This window comes from Strix uralensis, chromosome 10 (genome assembly GCF_047716275.1).
Source record: "Strix uralensis isolate ZFMK-TIS-50842 chromosome 10, bStrUra1, whole genome shotgun sequence".
NCBI lineage: Eukaryota > Metazoa > Chordata > Aves > Strigiformes > Strigidae > Strix > Strix uralensis.
The window spans coordinates 20508583-20531887 of NC_133981.1; the positions used below are offsets into that span (position 1 = coordinate 20508583).

At 58.8% G+C, this 23305-nt stretch overlaps 4 protein-coding genes across 11 annotated transcripts in view; 3 read left to right on the top strand and 1 right to left on the bottom strand.

Moving 5' to 3' along the window:
- The window catches only part of DAG1 (dystroglycan 1), a 52802-nt gene extending 38188 nt beyond the window's left edge, over positions 1 to 14614 (top strand). For all 6 annotated transcript variants that reach the window (XM_074879623.1, XM_074879625.1, XM_074879627.1 and 3 more), the window contains exon 3: positions 11731 to 14614. In XM_074879623.1, the coding sequence (XP_074735724.1) occupies positions 11731 to 14139 (2409 nt within the window). In that variant the 3' untranslated portion in view covers positions 14140 to 14614. The remainder of the gene's footprint in view (positions 1 to 11730) is intronic.
- A 1475-nt stretch (positions 14615 to 16089) lies between these two features.
- On the top strand, positions 16090 to 19879 carry NICN1 (nicolin 1, tubulin polyglutamylase complex subunit). The gene is made up of 6 exons (XM_074879630.1): positions 16090 to 16275; positions 16696 to 16869; positions 17228 to 17341; positions 17788 to 17859; positions 19199 to 19303; positions 19426 to 19879. Exons 1-6 carry the CDS (start codon positions 16105 to 16107, stop codon positions 19465 to 19467), a joined length of 678 nt encoding a protein of 225 aa, XP_074735731.1. The 5' UTR covers positions 16090 to 16104; the 3' UTR covers positions 19468 to 19879.
- A 125-nt stretch (positions 19880 to 20004) lies between these two features.
- Positions 20005 to 22140, top strand: AMT (aminomethyltransferase). Of its 3 annotated transcripts, XM_074879635.1 has the most exons (8): positions 20007 to 20356; positions 20433 to 20513; positions 20624 to 20755; positions 20922 to 21000; positions 21113 to 21258; positions 21351 to 21531; positions 21651 to 21806; positions 21904 to 22140. In XM_074879635.1, the coding sequence occupies exons 1-8, from the start codon at positions 20018 to 20020 to the stop codon at positions 22080 to 22082; spliced, it is 1293 nt and encodes a 430-aa protein (XP_074735736.1). In that variant the 5' UTR covers positions 20007 to 20017; the 3' UTR covers positions 22083 to 22140. The 3 variants fall into 3 exon arrangements, with proteins under 3 accessions (XP_074735739.1, XP_074735737.1, XP_074735736.1); XM_074879638.1 differs by lacking the exon at positions 20624 to 20755 and having other exon boundaries at positions 20005 to 20356; XM_074879636.1 differs by lacking the exon at positions 20433 to 20513 and having other exon boundaries at positions 20006 to 20356.
- Positions 22141 to 22193: 53 nt separating this feature from the next.
- Positions 22194 to 23154, bottom strand: TCTA (T cell leukemia translocation altered). The gene is made up of 2 exons (XM_074879640.1): positions 22769 to 23154; positions 22194 to 22288 (listed from the first exon to the last, which is right to left on the bottom strand). Exons 1-2 carry the CDS (start codon positions 23116 to 23118, stop codon positions 22246 to 22248), a joined length of 393 nt encoding a protein of 130 aa, XP_074735741.1. The 5' UTR covers positions 23119 to 23154; the 3' UTR covers positions 22194 to 22245.
- Between the last annotated feature and the right edge of the window lie 151 nt (positions 23155 to 23305).

Here is a 23305-nt window from a genome sequence, read left to right on the forward strand (position 1 = left end):
GGCTTGTCCGAGTGCATGTTGCATCTGTTCACCTTGAAATTGATTTTAGAAGTGCATCAGGCTCTAGGGCACCGTTAGCAGCCTCACTTAGCTGGTATATCTGGCAGGTCTCTCCCTTGCAGAGAATGCGTGTTGGTTGCTGAGCACAGCTGACCTTTGCTACGGGGATTTGATTCCTGGCTAGTGAGAACTGCGTAGGCAATTTTGAGTGCTGGGGTGCATTTTTGTTTTACTGGAAAGTTTCAGGGCAAGTCGCTCTGGTCTTTTTCTCAGGCTGCCTTGCATTTCTCAGCTGGAGCAGTAAAAGCGTAATACTTCTGGGTCTTGCTAACTGGTGTACTTAAACCCTGATAAGAAAGAATAAAGGCTGTGCTCTTTGTGATGAAACAGTGGGTCAGAGTTTGCAGTGAGATGTGGTTGCTTATACTTAGTCCCCTTAAATTTTGAAGAAATTGGCTATAATTATTTTTTTTTTTCCCAAAAAGCTGACAGTTGATGTCCCCACACTCCCAGGAGCTTCCCATCTGGATCCTGAAGAAGGTGTGATTGCTTCATTTCTAGATAATTCCCCCTGATTATTTCTAGGCTCAGTTTGTATTGTGGTGGGGATCGCCTTGAAGCTGCTTCTCAGATCCTCTCCCTGCTTGTTAGCAGATTCCAGCCGGCTGTAGACAAAATACTTTTCTCTGCAAACTTGGTTGTGGGATGGAAACAACGCCAGGCATCTGCAGCGTGGTGGAGGAGTGCCTCGCAGGCACGCACTCCTGCACAGATATGTGGGCTCTGTGCGTAATCAGGTATGTGCTCCTGGGAGCCGTTGCCAGTGTTTCCCTGCCACCCCCAAGCTGCTTAAGAACAGGTGAGATTTTCTGGCTAAGTACAAAAGCAAGTTTATTCTTATGTGCTCAAGCTGCAAAGGTGGACAGAAAAGAAGTAAAAAAACCTACCTTGTGTCTTAATTTCAGAGTCTTGTTCCCACGTTGCTCAGAGCCAGCTGCCAGCAAGGCTTTGGCTGTTGTAACTCATCGCTGGCAATTAGAAACCCCTTTCCCCTGTGCCTTGTCTTTCTGAGCGGGCACCTTGGTCAGGCATTAACGTGCCCTCTGAAAGGGCGGCTGCAGCTTGCAGGTATTTCAGCTGTTGAATTTGGTGGCACTTCAGTCCAGGTTCTGTCCTCTAGCTTCCTCACTACAAGCAAGGCTTCTGGCTGCTAGATTGCTCTTCTGGTGTCTGAAGGTGTCTTGGAAATGAAAACTTGCTGCACCTTCCCAAAAGGGTTAACAGCAGCTTGGCACCTTGCAGACCTTCCTGCTGCATTTGATACCAAAACCTTGGCATTCATACAAGAGTTGGGTTGAAACATCTGATCTCTGCATATCGTACAACCCTGTTGCTGTGCAGACAGGTAGTGCGAGGGTGTGCAGGTTCCCACTGGCTCCTGGCAGATGCTGGCTGGGAGCAGGATAACTGTGAGCGTTGGTGCTGGTACCCTCACCACGATCGGCTGTTGGCCTGATGACATCCTTACCCCACTTCCACTGAAGATTCTGTGGAGCCTGACCCGTTACCTCTCAGCTGTGTCCTGTTGTTGAAGAACAGATCATGCTTGGACCGCAGACCAGGTGGATTTCCTGTTCCTGCCACTTCCATTTGAAGCTGCTCCAGAATTTGGCTGCTCTGATTAAAAATGCAGCTTCAAGCCTAAATTTAGAGATGGCCAGAAATATTTATATGTGCTGCCCTTTAGCTTAAATCAATTCTACCTTCATAATATTTACTTCCTTTATGTATTTATAAGTGACAGGCATATTTCCCTGTCTTGATTTTATTAGGTTAAGCAAGCCAGCCTCTTTAGTCTTTTTCATAAAATAAGCTTTCTTTTCCTCTCCTTGTCTTTGCAGCTGTCTTCTGCACCCCTTCCAGCTTGAGTTTATTTTTCTTACGTTTGCATGACCACAGATATATAAAATGCTCTAGATGAAATTTTACCAGAACCTCATATAAAGGCATCAAAACTTCCTTTTCTCTTCTATAAATAACCTTGTTTGATATATCCTATGATTGTTTGCTTTTCCATGTCTGCCTGCCTTTGGCTCAGATGTCTTGCCATCAGCTGAAATACTCCAATGCATCGTTTTTTCTGCTTCCAGTTGTCAAGGTCCCAGAAGAGGACATTAGGCGGGGTGCAAGATCGTTGATTTTGGAGTGCTGATCTTGGCCTCAATGAGGTCTGCTAGTCCTGTCTCTAAGGTTGTCCCATCTTTCTTGTATGAAAACCTAAGCCTCCCATTGCTGACACATAATCAGGTGAGGACAGCGACACTACACTGATAGCAGCTCTCTGAGCGTTTGCGACAGCGGCTGTCGCAGTAAGCGTGGCTCTCCGCTCATCCCCCCAGCGATGATACCCTGCCGCACACTGGGAAAGCTGACACTGGCCTTGGCCCATGAAGGAAGAGCCACACAAAGGAGGGCATTTACGTGGCGATTACCTCCATCCTGCGCGCAGGAGGTTGATCTGACTTGGTACAGAAACTGCTGTAGAAAGCATCTGACGTCTCCAAGTCCGTGAGAAGGGCTTTCTGACCCCGGGCTGTGGGCTGGAGGCTGTTTTCTCTAGGCTGGGTGCAGTGAACAGGAAATATCTGGGCTGCAAGCGCCTTTCCAGAAACAGCAGGCACTGCACTTGGGTCCAAGTATTAAATACAGTCATGAAGTGGCATTGCTGTGGCAATACCTGCTCCTTCCCTTGGAATGTAGGGGTAAATGCAGTTCCCTGTAATTAACACAAGGGTACCCACAAGGTATTTGAGCCCTTACGCAGTCCAATGTCATAAATGCACATGCCCACAGTACATAAAGACATGCAATTTAATGGCTTTTGTTTAAAGGTGGGTCTATAAAGTATGGTGGAAGGAGAGAAACTCCTGGTGCTCACTGCTTCCCAAGGCACATCCCTGTGTGAGCAGGTGATTTGCTGTGTCTGTAAAGCTGCTGACTTGCCTTCATTCTGGTAGTGTTGGGTATGGGATGGACCCCATGAAGCAGATCTGCTGGAGGTTCATTAGCCGATGCTAAGGAAGGTTTGAGCACAGCTAAGTCTTAACGTTCTTGGCTGTGCCTTGGCTCCTGATTATTTTTGATTTTGAAGCACGCAGTCTCTCCAAGGCTTTGTTGGGAACACAGATAAAACACGTAGTGGGGGCCCCGAGAAGCTGTCACTGCACGCAAACATAGCTGGTGTCAAAGTGATTAGAAAAACTGAATTAACTCACAGGGCTGACTTACGTAGTGCGGATACGGGGTTTGTGCGGTTATCGGAGCATTGGATATGAATCTGGGCAAAAAGGAGTCTTGCTTTCCGAGCAGGAGCCTGATTTTTCCAGTGGTTGTTCTATTTGCCGTCTGTTGAAGCAGCTTTTATTGAACAGCTTTACTCTCATCAGACTTCAGGGACCTTGTTTCATAAACAGGATCTGCAGAGGTTGGGTTGCAGGAGTCCTGACATCGAGTACCTTCTGTCAGGGTTGTGCTGCACACCTCAGCCCTGCTCTGACCCCGAAGCAAAGGGCTGGATGTCGGCAACCAGCCTGCAGTGCCAGGACACACTGTTTCTGGGAAGAAAACACAAAATACTGGGTTGGGTTGGGTTTTTTTTTCCCTCTCTTGCAATGATCCTTATTTCAAAGAGTTTTAACTGAATGTGAATTTTATTAAAGTGGCATTTCTCAAAGGAGGAAGACAAGCAAAGAGTGCTCCTGAGGGGCTGTGTCATCAAGTTGGGTATCTTAAAAGGATTTCTGTGTCAAAGCATTTGAGCTTCACCTCATCCGAGTCCCAAGTTTTCTTGGACTTGGACTAACCGGAATGTGTAGCAACAGCCACTGTTTACAGGGGAGCGTGTGGGGATAAGTGGCAGTGCCTGGAACAGGTCCAGGCAAAGGACGACTTGGGCAGGGCTTTGCTTAGCTGCCATGCTGCAATCTTAGCGATAAGATGAGCTGATAAGATTTCTGCTGGGGGGCCGAGGGGGCTGCTTATCTTTTTCCTGCAGCGAGACCAAGTCGGGGAATTTGGCATTTTCAGCGTGTGCTTAAGTAACAAGTTCTGAATTTGGAGGAGTGGAAAATGTGACTCAATCTAATTATAAACTAGCGTTCAGATGGGCTGGGAAGTTCCTTGTTTTGTCCTGCTCTTACGGGTTGTTGCTCTGAGCATCCGGGGAGACTGAGGAGTGCGACAGTAGGGAGAACCCAGCGAAGGAGCTGACCTGAGATTGCAGGATCCGGCTCGCCTTTCCTTGCCGTGCTCTTGAATGCCAGCTTTCCAGCAATCTGCTGATGGCAGGAATAAATTGCCAGGGCTGGTTAGCTGCGCGGCGGCAGCGCTAAACCCCCAGCACTTGGCATCCCTGCTGTGTGGTATTTTTGCTTCCCTTTGGCCTTTAGCTTATAAAAAGTCGTGCTGAAAGAAGAGCCCGACTGAACTTTTTTTAAGCTGTTTGAGGCTTTTCCTGCCCTGCACTCGCCCCCCAAACAAGGGAGAAAGCGGGGTGTGGGCAGCCCGTGCTGACCCCAGCCCTGGCGCGGGCGGGCTGCGCCTTCCCGCTCCAACAATAAGGCTAAACAAATCCTTCCAAGCTGCTTGCATGGACCGATGAAAGGAGGATTTCTTGGGACACTCAATGTTTTGTAGTGACCTCCCAGTGAAACAGCTGTTGTGTTCCCTTGCCCAGGCAGAGTGGGACGCTGAATAGTGCCCTTATAGCAAACACAGAGGCGCATCTGGAAAAGAAGCCGTCATGGTAGGAGTATGTGAGGATGGCATGAGCTGGGCGTAGCCGCTCAGCCTGCACTGTTGCGAAGCCATTTTACTGATCATAAAGAAGTTGGTGAGACAAAGCACTGCTTTTCGGGCAGGCAGGCTGCATCCGTGCAGCACAGCCCCACGCTTGCATACGCAAAGGAGAGGGGTTGCTCGGTGTGCGTGAGGCTTTGCTTGCCCATTTGATGGCTGGAAAATGCAGATTAGCAGCAGACAGGCAAACTTCTCATTTGGGTTTTCATGAGCACATAAAAGTAGAGCTTTGCTGCCTAGTTCTTCAGGGACCAAAGTTTGAACTTGAAAGTTGAGGGCCAGGACCTGTAATAGAGCCTCTGCAGCCTTGCTGTCCCTTAGCTCAGCTTTCTGAGCTCTGAAAGGTTTGATTTTTCTCAGGCAACAGCTTCAGTGCACAGAGACATGCAGGAAGAGCTTTGCAGGGCTTTTGCTGGGACCAACTGAAATGCAGAGGTAGTTTAACCATCCTGACCTACCCTGTGCACAAAGGAAGCACCAATTACCGGCTGTTCCCATATAGCTTTCGGTCTCTGAACAGAGGTGGTGAGCTCCTGCTGGTAATGAAGACTCGGGTCACCGAGGCTGACGTACTTCTGAGAGCCAGTGAAGTCTCTGGGCTGTTTTTAGACTTTCAGGGGCAGATAGATCTACATGAAATGTCCTGGAGCAGCTTGTTTTTGTCTGTGAGTTCCTGCACCTTTTGTCCAAGGCATGCAGCAGCTCAGAAGAGCACTGTCTGCTGAGGATACCCAAAAGCTCCGGCAGGTATCACAGTCCCCTTTCCAGGGAAGCACATGTGCTATGATTCCCCCTCGCTTGCTCTGCCAAGTAAACGCAACTTTCCTTTCTTCAGACTGAGCTTTCCCATAGCGCAGCACTGTGCGGTGGCACCGTTGCTGTGCCCAGTGAGCAGAAGGCTCGGAGAAGTGCCCATCCCGCTTTCACCACTGTTTTCTGAGTCTTGTGTTTCTAGGCAAGACCTGTCTGGAGTCCTCGTTTGCAGTTCTGATATATTTGAGAAAAGGAGGGAGAATGTAAGAGTGGAGGCTCCTTCTTGTGTCGTCATCTGGTCGCATACAGGCAAACCCCCCTGTCAGGGCTGTTCCTTGGGGCCAAAGACCCGTGGCTGTTGTGGTCTGAGGATTGTCCAGCTCCTGCCTTGAGCCATCATGTTCCCTGACACAACGCGGAGCCTCTGCTGCTGCAGGACCTGCCCAGGACAGGGGTACCCGCACAGCTTGGCCACATGCACACCCCATGCCTGCAGTCACTGGCTCCATCTTTGTGTCAGTGAAGAAGAGGAACACACCCAATGGACTCACGGGCAGAGCCTGCCTCCCAAAAGGAGGATTCCATCCTCTGGCTGGCAACCTGCAGGCCCCATCTTCTCAGCACTGCTCCTGGCTCCAGGTCAGCCGTACCACACCATGAAATCACTGCAGTGCCTGTGGTTCCAGCAGTGCTGGGGCAGATATGAAACTGATGTCTCTACCACCACTTGTTTGGCCTGTGCAGAGCAAGGCAGCCTGAAATCTGCCTGCCTGCATATCTGATTTGGGGCTGAGACTGCCTGTTGCTTCTGCTGACAAAACTGCCCGTTAGCAGGGGGTTAAGATGAAGCTTGGGCTTAGGCAAACAGCTTAGGTTTGACTCTTTCTTTGCAGTTATATTTGCATTTGAATTGCATTTGGATTTCCATTTTCTTTCCCCTGCCCGATGGATAATTGCTTGCAGAAGCCTGAGCACTGCAGACTTCATTTAACACGGGTTAGGTCAGTCGGCTTGAGCACAGTTCAGTTTGCCTTCTGTTCAGATGTAGAGAGGGCTCGGCCGGAGTATTTTTCATGATGGGCCATGCGTGATAGGGTAATGGTGGAGGAGCAGCCCAGAGGGGGAGTCTGTCGTACAGTAAATTGTCATCAATAATTATTCTCCAGATAAAAACCCTGGCATGGGGTCTGTCTCTCAGCAACTAGCTGGACACGGGAAGGGGGCAGGGGGAGATCTGGCAGAGCTGCAGGAGTATCCATGCTCACCCCTGCCCAAAAGCGGTCAGGGATTTTTTAGGCCTGATTTGAAAGGGTGCATGAAGGAGCGGAGTCCCTGGTGGCTGCTGCCGCTGCCCACGGGCAGCAGAGACTGGGGAGATCCCGTGGGATCCAGGGCTGGGAGGAGGACATAGTGGTGTGCCAAAGGGAGACCTGTGGCGGGGTCCTACAGTTCCTGTCTCCTGGCAAAGGACTTGCTGCCTCCTTTTTGGAGGATTCATCAGGAGGAGGAAGACTAAATACGTGGAGGATTAGAGGGCACTCTTGTAGGCAAGAATGCGGTTTTTGCCTGAATTCCCTCAGAGGCAGCAGTTTTGCTCACTGGTTTGCTTATCTCTGTCTTATTGGCTACAGGGCTTTAAGATCTAAGTTTAAAAAAACAAATCAAACCGACCTATCTTCTTTCATGAGCGGACTGCTCTTGGCTGGCCTAAAAATAACAGGCCATGTATATCTGAAAGGACTTTGTGAACAAGGTCTTCAAAACCAGCCGGACCACTGTATGTATTTAAAATGGCAAACATGGCTAATTTTTTAATGGTCTTGAATACACTGCCAGGCTTGTGTAATCTTTAGCTGATAAGCATTCATTTATAATTATCTCAAATAATAGGAAAACAAAGACAGCCTTTTTTCTCTTGAGCAACGGAAGAGTTATTTTGAAACCAGACCCCGTGAGGGAAATGGCAGAGCTTAAGACTGATATTTATTGCATACATAGTAAACTGGGAAACTTTACATGAAAACTAGAGATCCCAAATCATTAACTATGCGTAGCCTTAACAAATACCCTTTGAAGCAATATTTGAAGGAAATGTTGCTAGAACAGAGTCCAGGGTTCCCGGCTCCCTGTTTTTATGCCACCATGAACGCAGCAGTGACAGTGACCAGGACAGACCCACACCGAGGGCTCTGCTGGTTAGCATTCATTTAGGAACAAGTATTTTTATTCAGCCTGATATCTGCTTTGATTATCTACTCTAATCTTGCTGGGTTCTTCCTTTGTCGTGCCAGCATGGATGAATTCTGCTGCCAGGCCAGTAGCTGTGTTTTAAAGCAGAGCTGTGGTGTTGAACGCTTGTGACTTGTTGCCTTCCCAAAGATTTCCCCGGGGAGGCACAGGCATCTTCATGGGTTTCATAGGTGTAATACACATAAATTTGATTTTGTTAATCACCTCTTGCAGAACCCTTAGAAACAGTCTGCATCTCCTTGCAGGTTGCATACAGCTGAACTAGCTCAGCTCTTTTAAAATCAAGTTTAAGTGGATTTATAAATGTTTTGCAGCCGTCGCATCCCTGCTAGAACAAGTTGTCCCAGTAGGTGATTGCCTGGCCTGTTTTTGTTTTTCAGGAGAGCCTAGTTTTCGGTGTGAATCTGTCTAGCTGCAGTTTCATTTTTCTAGTGTGGACCCTTAAGAATGTGAGCTCACATATAAACTGTAGGTTAAAAATAGTTTTCCAAGCAGAAGTATTCAGACTGTGTGTCCCTCACTGTCCTTTTTGCACATGGGGTTGGCCGCCTTTCCTAAGTGAGTTTGGCTATCAAACATAGGAGCACACATGATTGAAGAGAGAATCACCTTGTGACTTGAGATCAAAGGTAACGCTTGTTGTACATCTCCTCCGCAAGTCATGCGCTGTGCCGGGAGAGGACAGAGCAGCAGAAAACCCCGGCTTGCAGGAAAGCTCTGTGTGGAGTGTGTGATCCTGTAATTAAGGGCTTTCGCAGAGTGCACGGCAGGGAAAGGTTTATTCCAAATGTTTCCTGAAATTACACATTCAGCATGCATTTAACCACTGACTATTAAACATTTTTATTCTTCTTGACTGTGTAAGCCTCAATAACACTGTAGCTCCTTACGTTTCTGTTCCTAATGTTCGCCCAGCCCTGCCCTCCCTCCTCCTCCCCAGTGGGCAGGTTAGTGGCTAATTTTGGCACAAGGGGATAAAGAGTGGCACCATCCAGCTCCTGCTAATGTCAATGCTGGATTGCACCGGGCACTGTCCTAGCATCTCAGTTTTTAGAGGGTGTGATGAAATTACACTGTTTTAAAGGAACACAAGTGCATGTCAGCCCTTCTGGCTGGGCAGGAGCAGACCCTCTGCCTTTGTCCTCTCTTGGCAGAAGAGATGCCAAGGAAGGACAATTTGCTGCTTTGTTCCCACAGGAGGGAGGCTTGGCTCCCTGTGCCTGTCTCAGGTGAAGGGCTGCTTTTCCTTCGGGCTGACTGGGGTAAAGGCAGCTCCTGTTCTTGCTGGGGCAGGGGTGGGGGGCAAGTGCACACAGCAGCCCTGCCAAAACTCACTGTTTTCTGCCTGACACTCAGGTAAGCAGCGAGGCCCAATAGAAGGATGTTCATGTTAGCCCCTCAGTTCAGGTGGGACACATGGGGGTATAGGGCCTGTGGGGTGGCTTTCTCCAGCTGCTATAAGCATGAATCTTCATTTCCTGCTCTCAGATACTGTTGCTGAGGAGTTAACTAACAGCTGTGCTAACAGCTTTAAACTCTGCTCTATAAACTGTACCCAGTGTGTGTCTCATGATGTGCTCTCCAGCTTGTCCAGGCTGGCCGAAAGCGGGGCTGATCCTTTGCAGAGGAGAGGAATGAGGGTGTTGCCCATGTGGTCGTGGCCGAAACCCTCTGCGGCTCTTGCACAAAAGCTTTCTCGTGCTGCTCTCGCCAAAAGTCTTTCGGGTCCTACATTCTCCTTGCAGAGCTGTGCATCCAGACCCTTCAGTGTGCCGAAACCCGCAGTGTGGTGGGGGGCTGTGAGCTCCGCTGCCTGAATCCTGCCTGTGGCCAGAGGGGTGGGAGAGCAACCCAGGACTCGCGGTCTTTGATGCCCTGCAGCACCGGGCATCGCTCCCCGTCTGGCCACCCCAGGGGCTTTCCCCAGCAGGACCTGCGGTCGGGCAGGCCTGGCGAGTCCAGCCCCACCTCTGTACCCGCTGCCAGACACGGATGTGGGGGCACTCCTTCCAGGCGGGTTTCCTTGTGAAGCTCCTCACCCAGCTTTGTGTTTGGATAAATTATGAAATATGTATGAGCTTTACCAAAGCACCCTTTCAGGAGGAGACCTGGAGCATGGCTCTGTGTTGGGACTGCAGCGAGCCCAGAGCCTCGACCAGGCTGCTAAATGCGTCTCTGTGGGCCCCAAAACGTCCTGTTTCCTCTTGAGTGTGGGGGGCTCTGGAAAGCCCAGCCAGGGCACTTTCCAAATGCCTTGAGCCAGGGAGGTGGTGAAGCTCAAGTTCCTCGCCCTCGGGTATGTACAGCCCTGAGAAATGTCACAGCCCACAGAGCTGGCAGTGTCACCCCTTCCACCGTGCAGCCCGAGTGGCTCCGCTGTGTCTCGTGATCGGTGAGCGGCCACAGTGCAGACAGACGGACATGGGCTGCTGGGAATGGGGGGTTTGGGGCTTTGCAGCCACCCTCAGCTACAGCCCAGGGCAGGAGGCAGGAGTCCCCAGGGCCCTGGAATATGTGGCTTTCCCCTGCACAGGGTGAGGAGCACCTTGGTGGGGTGTCAGCTGTGCTGGTGACATTTCGGAGACATCTGGGGTGTTCTCCACATGAGAAAAATGGCCAGGAGACCCGCAGGGTCTGGACCTGGACTGGCTGGGAAGGAGACTCGAAGTTGTAGGAGGAGGGTGGGCTCAGGCACAAATGGATAAACTGGGAAGAGGAGGCAGCCGGTGAGGTTACCACCAGCTCCCTCCTCTGGAGCATATGGAAATCCCATCGTTGCCTGCATTGCTCCTGCTGTTGGGCTGGGCGGTTTGAAGGGGAGGCTTGTGCTCTTGGACTGTGCCTCACTAATATGTGCCACAAGTCGTGTATTTAAAAAAAAAAGTGTTGCCGTTGACCCAAAAGAGGTAGTAAATAGTGCATTGGAGTCCTGAGATGCCTGCGGTCTGGGCCAAAGCCACCCGCTGTCTGTAGTCTGCAGAAGCAAGTTATTATATGGAAGTGAAATCCCTCATTTTAAGCTAACTCTGAGTATAAAGCCAGGCTGGTGTGCCATTCTGTGTGATGTCCAGCAGTGCCCCAGCCCGTGTGCCATGTCCCTGCCTGCCTGCGCTGGCCATCGCAGTGCTGTGCTGGCCAGCTGTCGGGTTGGCTCCCCTCCTTCATCCCCAGCTTGCTGTTCCTCTGGCAGTGCAGGAGGATGCTGTGTTTTAAGCAGCTGCATAGCTCTCAGGATTTGCTGCTGCTTGTTGAGAGCTGATGTGCTCTAACGAGGTAGAGGACTCTGAGCCATAGTTTGCCAGCTTCTGGTCCCTCTGGCTCAGCCTGGCTGCTGGGGGCAGCGGGATGAAGCTGAAAGTTAACAGAGAAAATGTATGTTCCGCTGCACTGCTGGAGCAGAGGGCTTGTGCAGGGTGAGCAGGTGAGGAAAGGAGGAGACAGCAGGGATGGGAGAGGAAGGAGCGGGAAGAGGGCAGTTGTTGGATCGGCTCTGCTGTGTGGTGTAACCTCACCCTCAGCTTTGTAGCAGTCCCCATGACTTAAACTCCCCTTTTGCCCTCAGAGAAAATGAACCACTTGTGCTTAATAGTTGCACAGCAAGTGCTAGAGAGCTGGTGCCTTCAGGTGAGGGATCTTTGCAGGACTTGATGACCTCCTATGGCTCCTTAAGGTCCAGTGCACCCTGCAGAGCTTGTCCTTGCCACCAAGCGGAGGAGACACGGGCTGCCCTGCTCTGGCCAGGATGTTTCTTCCCCAGTTGTTATCCTTCAGATTTTTTTCTTTAACCCTTTAAATTAAGCATTATTGCTGCTAGAACCTGCCCTAACGCTGTATTTCTAAAAGCACTTCCTTCTTTTTTTTGTTTGGTAGATCTCCGAAGCTGGGAAGGACTCCTTGCCTTCTTGGTTACACTGGAACACAGGGAGCAGCTCCCTGGAAGGGCTGCCCCTTGACACGGACAAGGGTGTCCACTACATCTCAGTGACCACGCTGCAGCCCTTCCCAAATGGGAGCTATGTGCCACAGACTGCAAATGTCTTCTCTGTTGAGGTCCACCAAGAAGACCACAACGAGCCTCAGTCAGTGCGAGCGGCCGTCCAAGACACGGGTGACACAGCACCGTTCGTGTGTGGCTCGGAAGAGCCGGTCACTATCCTGACTGTCATTTTGGATGCTGACTTAACAAAAATGACACCAAAGCAGAGGATTGAACTCTTAAACAGAATGAGAAGCTTCTCGGAGGTGGAACTTCATAACATGAAGTTGGTTCCTGTTGTAAATAACAGACTCTTTGACATGTCAGCCTTCATGGCTGGACCGGGAAATGCAAAGAAGGTGGTGGAAAACGGGGCCTTACTCTCATGGAAACTGGGATGTTCTCTGAGCCAAAACAGTGTCCCCAACATCAGCAAGGTGGAGGCTCCAGCTAAGGAAGGAACCATGTCTGCCCGCCTTGGCTACCCTGTTGTTGGTTGGCACATTGCGAACAAGAAACCTCACCTCCCAAAGAGGATGCGGCGGCAGATCAACGCCACCCCTACGCCTTTGACCGCCATCGGGCCACCCACCACTGCCGCGCAAGAACCACCGACCAGGATCGTCCCCACCCCGACATCACCCGCCATCGCGCCTCCCACGGAGACGACGGCACCCCCCGTCCGGGAACCCATACCGCTGCCGAGGAAGCCTACCGTCACCATCAGAACGAGGGGCCCCATCGTCCAGACACCCACTCTGGGACCGATCCAGCCAACCAGGGTAGCAGAAGGCACCGGCACGGCCTCCGTGCCAATTCGCCCCACGATGCCCGGGTATGTAGAGCCCACGGCGGTGATCACACCGCCTACAACCACCACCAAGAAACCAAGAGTCTCCACTCTGAAGCCAGCCACACCATCCACGACAGATTCCTCCACGGCGACGACACGAAGGCCTACGCGAAGACCCAAAACACCCCGTCCGACGAAGCCTCCCAGCACGACCAGATCCCCCATCTCCAAGCTGACGACGGCCTCCCCGCCGACCCGCGTACGCACCACAGCTAGCGGGATCCCCCGGCCCTGGGAGCCAAATGAGCCACCCAAGCTGACGAACCACATCGACAGGGTTGATGCGTGGGAGGGCACCTACTTCGAGGTGAAAATACCGTCAGATACCTTCTACGACAAGGAAGATACCACCACTGACAAATTGCAACTGACCTTGAAGCTGAAGGAGCAGCAGATGATAGAGGAGAATTCGTGGGTGCAGTTCAACAGCACCAGCCAGCTCATGTATGGCATGCCGGACCACAACCACATCGGGAAGCACGAGTACTTCATGTACGCAACCGACAAAGGCGGGCTCTTCGCTGTGGATGCTTTTGAAATCCACGTCCACAAACGCCCGCACGGGGACAAGTCTCCGGTGAAGTTCAAGGCCAGGCTGGAAGGGGACCACAACGCGGTGGTGAACGACATCAATAAGAAGATCATGCTGGTGAAGAAGCTGGCTCTGGCCTTCGGTGACAGGAACAGCAGCACCATCACGGTGCAGGACATCGCCAAAGGCTCCATCGTAGTGGAGTGGACGAACAACACGCTGCCCCTGGAGCCCTGCCCCCGGGAGCAGATCCGGACTTTGAGCAAAAAAATTGCAGATGATTCTGGTGGGCCAAGCCCAGCTTTCTCCAATGTCTTGCAGCCTGAGTTCAAGCCTCTGAATGTGTCCGTGGTCGGCTCCGGCAGCTGCAGGCACATCCAGTTCATCCCCGTGACGAAGGATGGAAGAGTGATCTCGGAGGCGACGCCGACGGTGGCGGCGGGCAAAGACCCCGAGAAGAGCAGCGAGGACGACGTGTACCTGCACACCGTCATCCCTGCCGTGGTGGTGGCCGCCATCCTCCTCGTGGCCGGCATCATCGCCATGATCTGCTACCGCAAGAAGAGGAAAGGGAAACTGACCATTGAAGACCAGGCCACCTTCATAAAGAAGGGCGTGCCCATCATTTTCGCCGACGAGCTGGACGACTCCAAGCCTCCGCCGTCCTCCAGCATGCCCCTCATCCTCCAGGAGGAGAAAGCCCCGCTGCCCCCCCCGGAGTACCCCAACCAGAGCATGCCGGAGACCACGCCGCTCAACCAGGACACCATCGGGGAGTACACGCCGCTGCGGGACGAGGACCCCAACGCGCCACCCTACCAGCCTCCCCCCCCCTTCACCGCACCCATGGAGGGGAAAGGCTCCCGCCCGAAGAACATGACCCCGTACAGGTCCCCGCCACCCTACGTCCCCCCTTAACAAACGGGAGGCTCTCGGGGGAGAAGGGGCCTCCAGCTCCACGCCAGTGCTGTCTGTGGGCCGGCAGCCCCCTCGCCAGCCGGGAACCCGAAACCCCAGCCCGCTCCCCAGCAGGCCCTCCCCGGCTGCGCCCGCCGCACCGGAGTGCTCGCGGGACTCGGGGGGACACTTGTTTTATTTTTGCCTAACAAGCTTTGGTTTTATTTTATTCATAGAAAAAATTCTCGGCTCAAACACGCCTTCCTGGCGACTGGGCTTCTTCTGGCCAGAGCCGGGGTGGCGGGCAGGGAGGGGGGATGGGACGGGACGGGTCGGGTCGGGACGGGAGGAGCAGGCAGCACTGGGGTAGCACTCTGGGTCTCCGCTGTTTGCCTTTAACACTAACTGTACTGTTTTTTCTATTCACGTGTGTCTAGCTACAGGACGTAACATGAAAGGTAGCCTAAAAATAATTAAATTCAAGGGACTTTCTGAAGTCGGATGTTTTAAGTTTTTACATTTAATCCGCTGTTTACCTAAACGGGGATGTGTAGTTTTGGGGAGGGGGAGGACAGTGCTGTGCTGCAGGTGAGCTCCAGGGGCGATTCGGGGCTGGTTAGAGGGAGGCCCTCAAGGACAGCCAGCCGCCGCCTCCTCCTCCTTGGGGGGATCGGCTTCTTGGTTCGGGGTTTGATTCTTTTCTTTTTTAATTTTTTTTTAATCAAAGAAATCCTATTTTTCTCACGCATCATAAAATAGTCATCAGTTGAGTCAGACTGGCTTGGGGTACCTATGGCTGAGCGCGGGGGCAGCTGCCCACACCTCGGGGTGCAGCGCCATGCCGGGGGCTCGCAGGAGGGCAAGCGCCGAGGTTGGGGTGGTCTTTTTTAAGCAAAACCCCCTCCCCGCGAGGTGTTTTGGCGACGGTGGAGTGTTTTCTCCATAGTGCGGTGCCCATCTCTGCCTCAACGACTCCTCGGGAGCCGTGCCAGAACGGCCTCGACGGCCCCCGGCTCCGGGCTGCACACGTCCTCCCGGCTGCTCCGCGCCCGGACGCTGTTGGAAAAGATAAAAAGTTTTTAAAAAGAAAAAAAAAAAAAAAAGGAAAAGGAAAAAAAAAGGAAAAAAAAAACCACCAAGCCAGAATAGTTAATAGTCAAAAAAAATCAGTGAACTCTCAAATCTAATTTTTTACTAAATTTTTGATACAGCCTCGAATTGTTTTATTAAAAAAAGACTTAAAAACCGGTGTACCGCTGCCAGCAGTTTGTACGAGCTTTAGCTTCCTAGTGCCGGCCCTGGGACCCACCGCCCTGCGCGGGCCGAGCTCGGCTGAGCCGCGGGGCCCCCCCGGCCACCTCCTGCCCCTCGGCCGCCTCTTCCTTCACTTTAGAGATATTATTTTTCGTCTCCTTCGCGCTAAATCATTTTAAGCATGGATTTACTTTTGTGTTTTCCCGGAGCGTTCTTTGGGGTACGTTGGGGAGGGAGGAGAAATAACCCCTGTGCAGCGGGGGGGGGGGTGGGGGGGGCGGGAGGAGGGGGGGTCCCAGCGCACACCCGAGCCATACCGACCCCCTCCCTCGGGGGTCGGCGCGGTGCCGCGGCCCGGGCGAGCGGCTGGGTGGGCGCGGGCCCCGCCTCCGCTGGCGGGGGGCTCTCCCAGGCCGCTCCGTGCTGGCCGTGAGGGAGGCGGGGGGGGGGGGGTGTCACTCGCCCCTCCCCTCCTCCCCTCCGGCTCTGCTGTGGGCGTCGCGGGGGCGGTTTCCGCGCTGTGTACAGAACCGTACGGAGTCAATAAACCGTGTGCTTTACTACCGCCCTGCCTCTGCCGCCGCCGCGGGACCGGGCGGGCTGGAGCGAGCGGGCGGGAGCGCGGCGCCCCCTGGCGGCGGAAGGGGGGCTCCCGCTTCCGGCCCGCGCGGCGCGTGACGCCCCCGCGCGCGGCCCGGCCCCGCCCAGGAGCGGCGGCCGCGCGGCGCCGCCATGTCGGGAGCGGCGGGGCCGGGGCCGGGGCCGCCCGCGGGGCAGGGCCGCTCCCCGCTGCCCTGCGCCCCCCGCCCCGCCGCCGCGCTCCAGCTGGGCGGGGGGGCCGAGCCGGCGCGGCCCGGCGTCGCCGTCATCGACCTCCGCTTCCCCCGCGGCGCCGCCGCCGACGTGAGTGCGGCCCGGCCCAGGGCGGGGGGTGCCGGGGGCGATTCTGGGGGCGGCCCCGGTGGGGGGCGTGGTGCCGGTCCCGGTGCGGGAGGGGGGATGCCGGGGACGGCAACGGTCCCAGTATGGGGGGTGGGGGGGATGCTGAGGGTGGTACCGGGGCCGGTGCCGGTGGGGGGGGATGCCGGTGCCGGGGTACCGTCAGGGGCAGCACGCGGTGTTGTCGGGGGGATGCTGCTGCCCGTCCCGGTAGCAGGGGGGATGCCGCTGCTGGTACCAGTATGGGGGGGATGCCGGTGCCAGTACCGATGCGGGGCGGGGGGATGGCAGTGCGGGTGCCGGCATGGGCGGGGGGGGTGGGATGCCGGTACCGGTATGGGGGGCGGGATGCCGGTGTTGGGGCTGAGGCCGCCGGTCCCGCAGGTGCACGAGATCGTCTTCAGGAACTTCTACACGGCCTTCCTGAGCGTGCGGGTGCAGCGCCCCGGCCCCCCCGGCTCCCGCCGCTGGGTGACCTGCCTGCGGGACTACTGCCTGATGCCCTGCCCGCACACCGAGGAGGGCTCCCAGGACTACTTCTCCCTCCACCGCCACCAGGTCGGCACGGCCGGGACATCACCCGCGCCCCTGGGGCTCGCCCCTCTTTGCCCACACCCCCGGGTGGCCCCCGCTCCCTGGGGCCTTGTGCCGATGCCCCACCGTGCCCCCCACGGCAGCGGCGTGCCGGCCGGCCCCTGCCAGCCCTTCTCAGCAGCGAGGGTCCCCGTGCTGGTCCAGCCGGTGCCCCGCTCTGCCCACACAGCCACCGTGAGGTGACGTTTCCCTCAGGCTCCTTCCATCTGGGGCGGCTTGGGGGTTTTTTGGGAGGAAATCCCAAAAGTTGCCCCGGAACAGCGGCAGCCTGGCCAGCCCCTGCAGTGACAGCCCCCCCCTCCCTGTCTCCTCGCCCCGGCAGATGCTGTGTGACGTGGACCAGGTGACGGCGGTGCGGTTCATCCTGCGGCAGCCCTCCCCGGTCTGGCTCCACTTCACCATCGAGGAGCTGCAGATTTTCCCTCCTGGACAGAAGGTGAGTGGGTGCCGGTGCTGCCCTCCCTGCCAGGCACAGGCAGGGGTGTCCAGGACATGCCACCATCCTGGCATTGCTCCCCGCAGCTCTGGGGGCTTCACACTCCCTCCAGAGTACACAGAGGGGTGGGTCCAAGTCCTTGTCCTTCACTGGGGCACTTGGGGTCCCCTTGTGTGCTGGGGACCGGGGGAGGGACTGCTCCAGCCAGCCCCAGCCGTTCCAGAGGTGGATGTTTGTCTGGGCAGTGGGATGGAGCTGGAGATTGCTGCAGCAAATTACTGGTTGCAAACAACCGCTCAAAACTCAAAATTCCCTTTAATGACAGTAAAGTGACACTTATATCCATAGCAATATAACGTGGGCTCCAAACCACAGCACGCTGCATGGTGTGAGAGGTGGAGGTGGGATCGGGGACACCCTGGTGTGACCCTCTGGATCTGTTTCAGAGCCCCCAGAAGGATTTCCCCTCCTGGCTCTCGCAGCTGACCCCTCCGGAGCAGCCAGCCAGCCTACACAGGGTGAGTGATCCTGGCTGAGGTCCTGGGGGGAAGGAGGGACCTACGTGGGGTGCCAGTCACGGGTGCAAGTGTCCCTTGTGAGGCTGCTGGCCCCATCCCTGCCCCATCGGCTCCAAGTCCCCACCAGGAATAGCTGTGGAGCCCCAAAATAACCTGCCTTGTGCTGGAAGTAGTTTACAGCGTTCAGAAGCAAAGTATCTCCATAGGGATGTGCGATTTGAGGTGACACTTAAAGTCTACCTGCCCTCTGCTCTGGGGACAGGAACGTCCCCGTGGGAGCAGTGGGTGCGCAGCGTCGCCCAGCCGGCGGGTGGGACGCGTGGGGACGGGGTGGCCTGGCTGCTCCCCGGCGCTTTGCAGAGGGTGCGCCGTGGGGAGCACGTTACCCAGCCAGGGCAGCACGTGGGCGGAGGGCGGCTGCAGCCACGGCGCATGTTTACAGCTTGTGGACCGCATCTGCCTGGCCTTTGGGGAGCAAAGTCCGGGCCCAGCAGGGCAGGGGTGGGCAGCCGGCTCGCCCACGGGAACCTGCTGAGTCAGCCGCTGCCGCTGCCGGTAGGAGCAGGCTGGGCCGGGAGCCGTGCCACGCCACCCGGCACCACCGGGGCCGTTCTGCCGCCGGCCTTCGGTGCTACGGAGCTTCCTCCGTGTTGGCAGCGAGGCCTCTGCCAGCCCCGGCAGGTCTGGGACTCCGGTCCCTGCCTGGCAGGCTGGGGGGGACACCCCAGTCCCCTGCTGCTCGCTGGGATCATGTGCCCCTTGGCAAGGGGTGGTCTGGGGGCGATGCTGGGGGTTGCTCTGGGCTTGGCTGTTCCCAGCATCACCGTGAGGCACCCACCAGCAGCCCGGTGCCGTGGGCAGGGCCGGGCAGGGGAGAAGCAGCACAGAGCTTTGCCCTGGCCTGGGGAGCTGCTGCTGAGCCGGCGAGTCCCGCCTGGCTAAAGGTCCCAGGGAACCGGCGCCTGCAGCGGGTTTTCTGTCACCAGGCCCCGGGAGTGCCGTGGAGGGAGGCTGTTGGGAAACTCTGGACTGTGCGATTAGGTTTTTAATGATTAGCCAGTGATCTGCTTTCTGTCCTCGCCCTGGACGCCTGCCAGCAGAGACAGGCTGTGTCGGCACCGCGGTACCTGCGGCTCAGGGTCACCCGTTCCCCCAGCTGCCTGTTTTCCTAGAGCGGGGCCCTGCTCCCCCTGCGTTGGGGAACCACCGGCAGGTCGGCAGCGTGGGCACCGTCACTGCTCCCGGGGGGGCGCAGCCACGCGGCCGCACCGCTGCCTGAGCCCGGGGCCATCCATCCGGGTCATCCCCGCTCCACAGCATCGTGCCCGCTTCTTTCCAGGAGCTCCCCGACCCGGAGAAGGTGTCGACGGAGGTGCAGCAGATGTGGGTGCTGACGGAGGTGATCCGGGCTCGCCAGGCAGCCGCCCGCATCGGGCGCTTCGACGTGAGTCCCAGCACCCCGCCGGCGTCGCGGGGGAGCCCTCCCGGAGGGGCTGCGAGGTGGGGTGGGGTATCCCGGCAGAGCGATGGTGCCATGCAGGGCCCAACGGTTGTTCTCTTTTCCAGGTGGACGGCTGCTACGATATCAACCTGCTTTCCTACACGTGAGCCCCGCCGGTGCTGCCCCGCGGAGCCGGCTCCTCCGCACTCCCTGGGCCCAGGCGGATTCTTGCGCTCCTGCATCGACCTTCGTCCCCCCTGCGGCTCGGGGGGGCTTCCAGGCCCTCCCCGCACCCCTTCCCCGACTCCTCCAGCGCTGGCTGGTGGTGGGGGACAGCGCTGCCGCCCCGGCACCCCCCCCTGAGCCTCTCCCAGGCCGGTGCCCTCCAGCCGCAGTTGTTCTGCTCTTGGCGCATCCCGCGCTGCTGCCGCGGGCAGAGCCCGGCTCCCCCCCCCAGCCTCCGCCCTGGGGAGCGGCCGCCGGCCCTGCCGGCAAGACAAGGGGGTGCTCGGGGGGCCGAGGAGGTGCCGCGGCGGGGCGGGGAGAGCCTCGGTCACGACTAAAAGCTGCTACGTTGGCCCTGCCTGTGTCTGCCTGTGTCTTTTGGGGGGGGGGGGGGCAGTGGCCGGGCAGGACCCGCACCCAGCATCCCCCCGGGCCGGGGCGGTGGGGGAGGCGGTGCCGGGGGCGGGGCGGGGCGGGGGCCGGGCGGACTCCATGTCCCAGGGGCCCCGGGGCCGGGCCGGGCCGTGCCGGGAAGGGAAGCGAAGCGAAGCGAAGCGAAACGAAGGGAGAGAGGGAGGGAGGATGCTGCGGGCGGGCTGCCGGGCCGCGCTGCCCCGCCGCCCCCCGGGCTCCGCGCCGCTGAGCGGGGCCGGGGGGGCCGAGGAGGGGCTGAAGCGGACGCCGCTGGACGCCCTGCACCGGTCCCGCGGTGGGCGGATGGTGCCGTTCGCCGGCTGGAGCCTGCCGCTGCACTACGGGCAGGGCCACCTCCAGTCCCACCTGCACACCCGCCGCTGCTGCTCCCTCTTCGACGTCTCCCACATGCCGCAGGTAGCCGGGGCGGGATGGGCGCCGGGGCCGGGGGGGGCCCCCACAGCGCCTCACAGCCCCCCCCGGCCCCTTCCAGACCCGGGTGTACGGCCGGGACCGCGTCAGGTTCATGGAGAGCCTGGTGGTGGGGGACATCGCCGAGCTGAAGCTGGGACAGGTACAGGGCACCGGGGTGGCACCGGGCGTCCGGCGGGGTCAGAGGTCCCTGGGGGGCCAGGGGGGGGACACAGGCAGCCTGCCCGCACTCCTGAGGGCCGCGTCCCGTAGGGCACCCTGACGCTGCTCACCAACGAGAGGGGCGGCATCGTGGACGACCTCATCGTCACCAACACCTCGGAAGATCACCTCTATGTGGTGTCCAACGCCGGCTGCGCCGACAAGGACTTGGCCATCATGAGGGTACGGGGCTGCCCGAGCCCCGCGGGAGGTGGGGACGTGCGGTGGGAATGAGTCCTCCCACCTTTTGGTGACGTCTGTGGCTGCACCAGGGCGAGGTGGCCGCGGCCACGTGCGGGGCTGGCACCAGCCCGGCCCCCACGCTAGCAGCCTGCTGTCCCCCCGGCAGGGCAGAGCAGCCGAGCTGCGGGGCACCGGCGCTGATGTCCACCTGGAGGTGTCAGACAACGCGCTGCTGGCTCTGCAAGGTAGCGGGGGGCTCCACGTGGGCCTGCCCTCCCCCGATGGATGTCAGTGCCCTCCCCACATCCCCCCGCTTGCCCGGATGCTGCCATCCCCCAGAGCCACCTGCCTCCCCAGGTCCCTCCATGGCACGGGTGCTGCAGGCGGGGCTGTCGGACGACCTAGCCAAGCTCTCCTTCATGAATAGCATCACCACGACGGTCTTTGGTGTGCCGGGCTGTCGGGTCACGCGCTGCGGCTACACCGGCGAGGATGGTGTAGAGGTACCCTGGGAAGCTGTGCCGGCACCCCCTCACCGCGGTACCAAGGGAGGGGAAGGCCATGCCCCGCTGCCCCTGCCCCTGTCCCCCCGCAGATCTCAGTGCCCGCGGGGCAGGCGGTGGAGCTGGCCGAGCAGCTGCTGGGTGTCCCCGAGGTGTGGCCGGCGGGGCTGGCGGCCAGGGACAGCCTGCGCCTGGAGGCCGGGCTCTGCCTCTACGGCAACGACATCGACGAGACCACCACGCCTGCCGAGGCTGGGCTGCTGTGGACCTTGGGTAGGTTGGGGCCACGTCCGCCGCCACCTCCTCCTCGGGATGGGCCGGGGGGGCAAGTACGGGGACCAGTAAGGCGACCGGGTGGGCATTGCCAACCCTCGCCCATCTCTGCCCCGCAGGGAAGCGCCGGCGCACAGCCATGGACTTTCCTGGCGCAGCGATCATCATGGCGCAAGTGAAAGAGAAGCCAAAGCGCAAGCGCGTGGGGCTGACGTCGGTGGGACCCCCCATCCGTCCCCACACAGCCATCCTGGGCCCCGAGGGCACGCCTGTGGGTAGGTGGGGGCTGGCGCGGGCACAGCCCCGAGCTGCGCCCATGGCAGGGGAGGGGGCTGGAGCTGCCAGCCCCTGCTCACCTCCCCGCGTCCCCAGGCACGGTGACCAGCGGCTGCCCCTCGCCCTCCCTGGGCAAGAACATCGCCATGGGCTACGTGGAGGCGGCGCACAGCCGGGCCGGCACCGCGCTCACTGTTGAGGTGCGGAAGAAGCAGCACCCAGCCCTCGTCACCAAGATGCCCTTTGTGCCCACCCAGTACTACATGGCCAAGTGAGGCCAGCGCCCGCCGCGGGCACGGCACCCCGGCCCCAATAAACGCCCCCGCCCCGCTCTCCTGGCCTCCCCTCTGGTGACGGCGGCGGGTGCCAAAGCAAGGGGCGGCGGGTGCGGCACAGCGCTTTAATGGCGCGGGCAGTGCCCGGCGGTCCCGGTGCTGCTCACTCCCGGTGCGTCTTCGCCGGCTCCGCCGCCGGGCCCTCCCTGCAAGAGAGGGGCAGCGTGAGCAGGGCTGGGGGAGCACCCCGGCACGGGGGGGGGCGCACCCGCCTGCCTGGGTGGGGCAGGCAGGGCTGGGGCTGCCCTTACTGGGCTCTACTGGTCTGGGGGCATGGGTGGGAGGGTGTTCCCTGGGGTGTGCTGGTCCAGGGGTGCGGGCAGGGAGGCACCTGCTGGGGTGCACTGGTCTGGGGGTGTGGCCCGGGGGGCCCTCACTGGGGTGCGCTGGGCCGGTGGCACATCCCGGACGGGGCTGGGGAGCCGCTCGTTGGGCTTTACTGGTCCGGGAGCGCAGCCAGGAGGGTGCTCGCTGGGCTGGGGCGGGGGGGGGGGGGGGGGGGGGGGGGAGCTCACTGGGGCGCACCGGGCCGGGGGTGCAGGCGGGAGGGCGCGGGCCGGGCCGGGGCCGGCAGGGCCGCGGGGGAGGGGGTGGCGGCGGCGGGCCCGGTAGCGGTCGGGACTCACCGGGGCGGGCAGTGCCGCTCGGCGGCGCCGTTGCGTCCGGCCGGGCCGGCGGGGGAGAGGGAGTGCGCGCGGGGCCGGGCGGGCGCGGGGCCGGGCCCGGAGGCGGTGCCGGGGCTCAGGCCGGGGCCGGGGGGCCGGCGGGCGACGGGCCCCGTCCGGTAGCAGAGCGCGGCCACCGCCCCGCCGTAGGCGCGCCAGGCCAGGCGGACGCCCAGCAGGCTGAGGCCCAGCCAGAGCAGCAGCAGCTGGCACAGCGCGGCCCGCACGTCCTGCGCCGCCCACTCGGCCGCCAGCTCCCGGCCCAGCGCGGCCAGCGCCCGCCACGGGCCCTGCCAGCCCGCCGCCGCCATGGCTGCGCCGGGGGCGGGGCCTCCCCGGGGCGGGGCCGTCCTGGCGGGCAGAGCCCCTCGCGGATGGGCCGCTCCCGGGGGCGGGGCTGGGGCGGGGATTCAGCGATGGGCGGGGCCTTCAGGGATCGGCTCCGGGCGCGGGGTTGGGGCGGGGCCTTCGGGAATGGACTTCCCGGGGGCGGGGCCT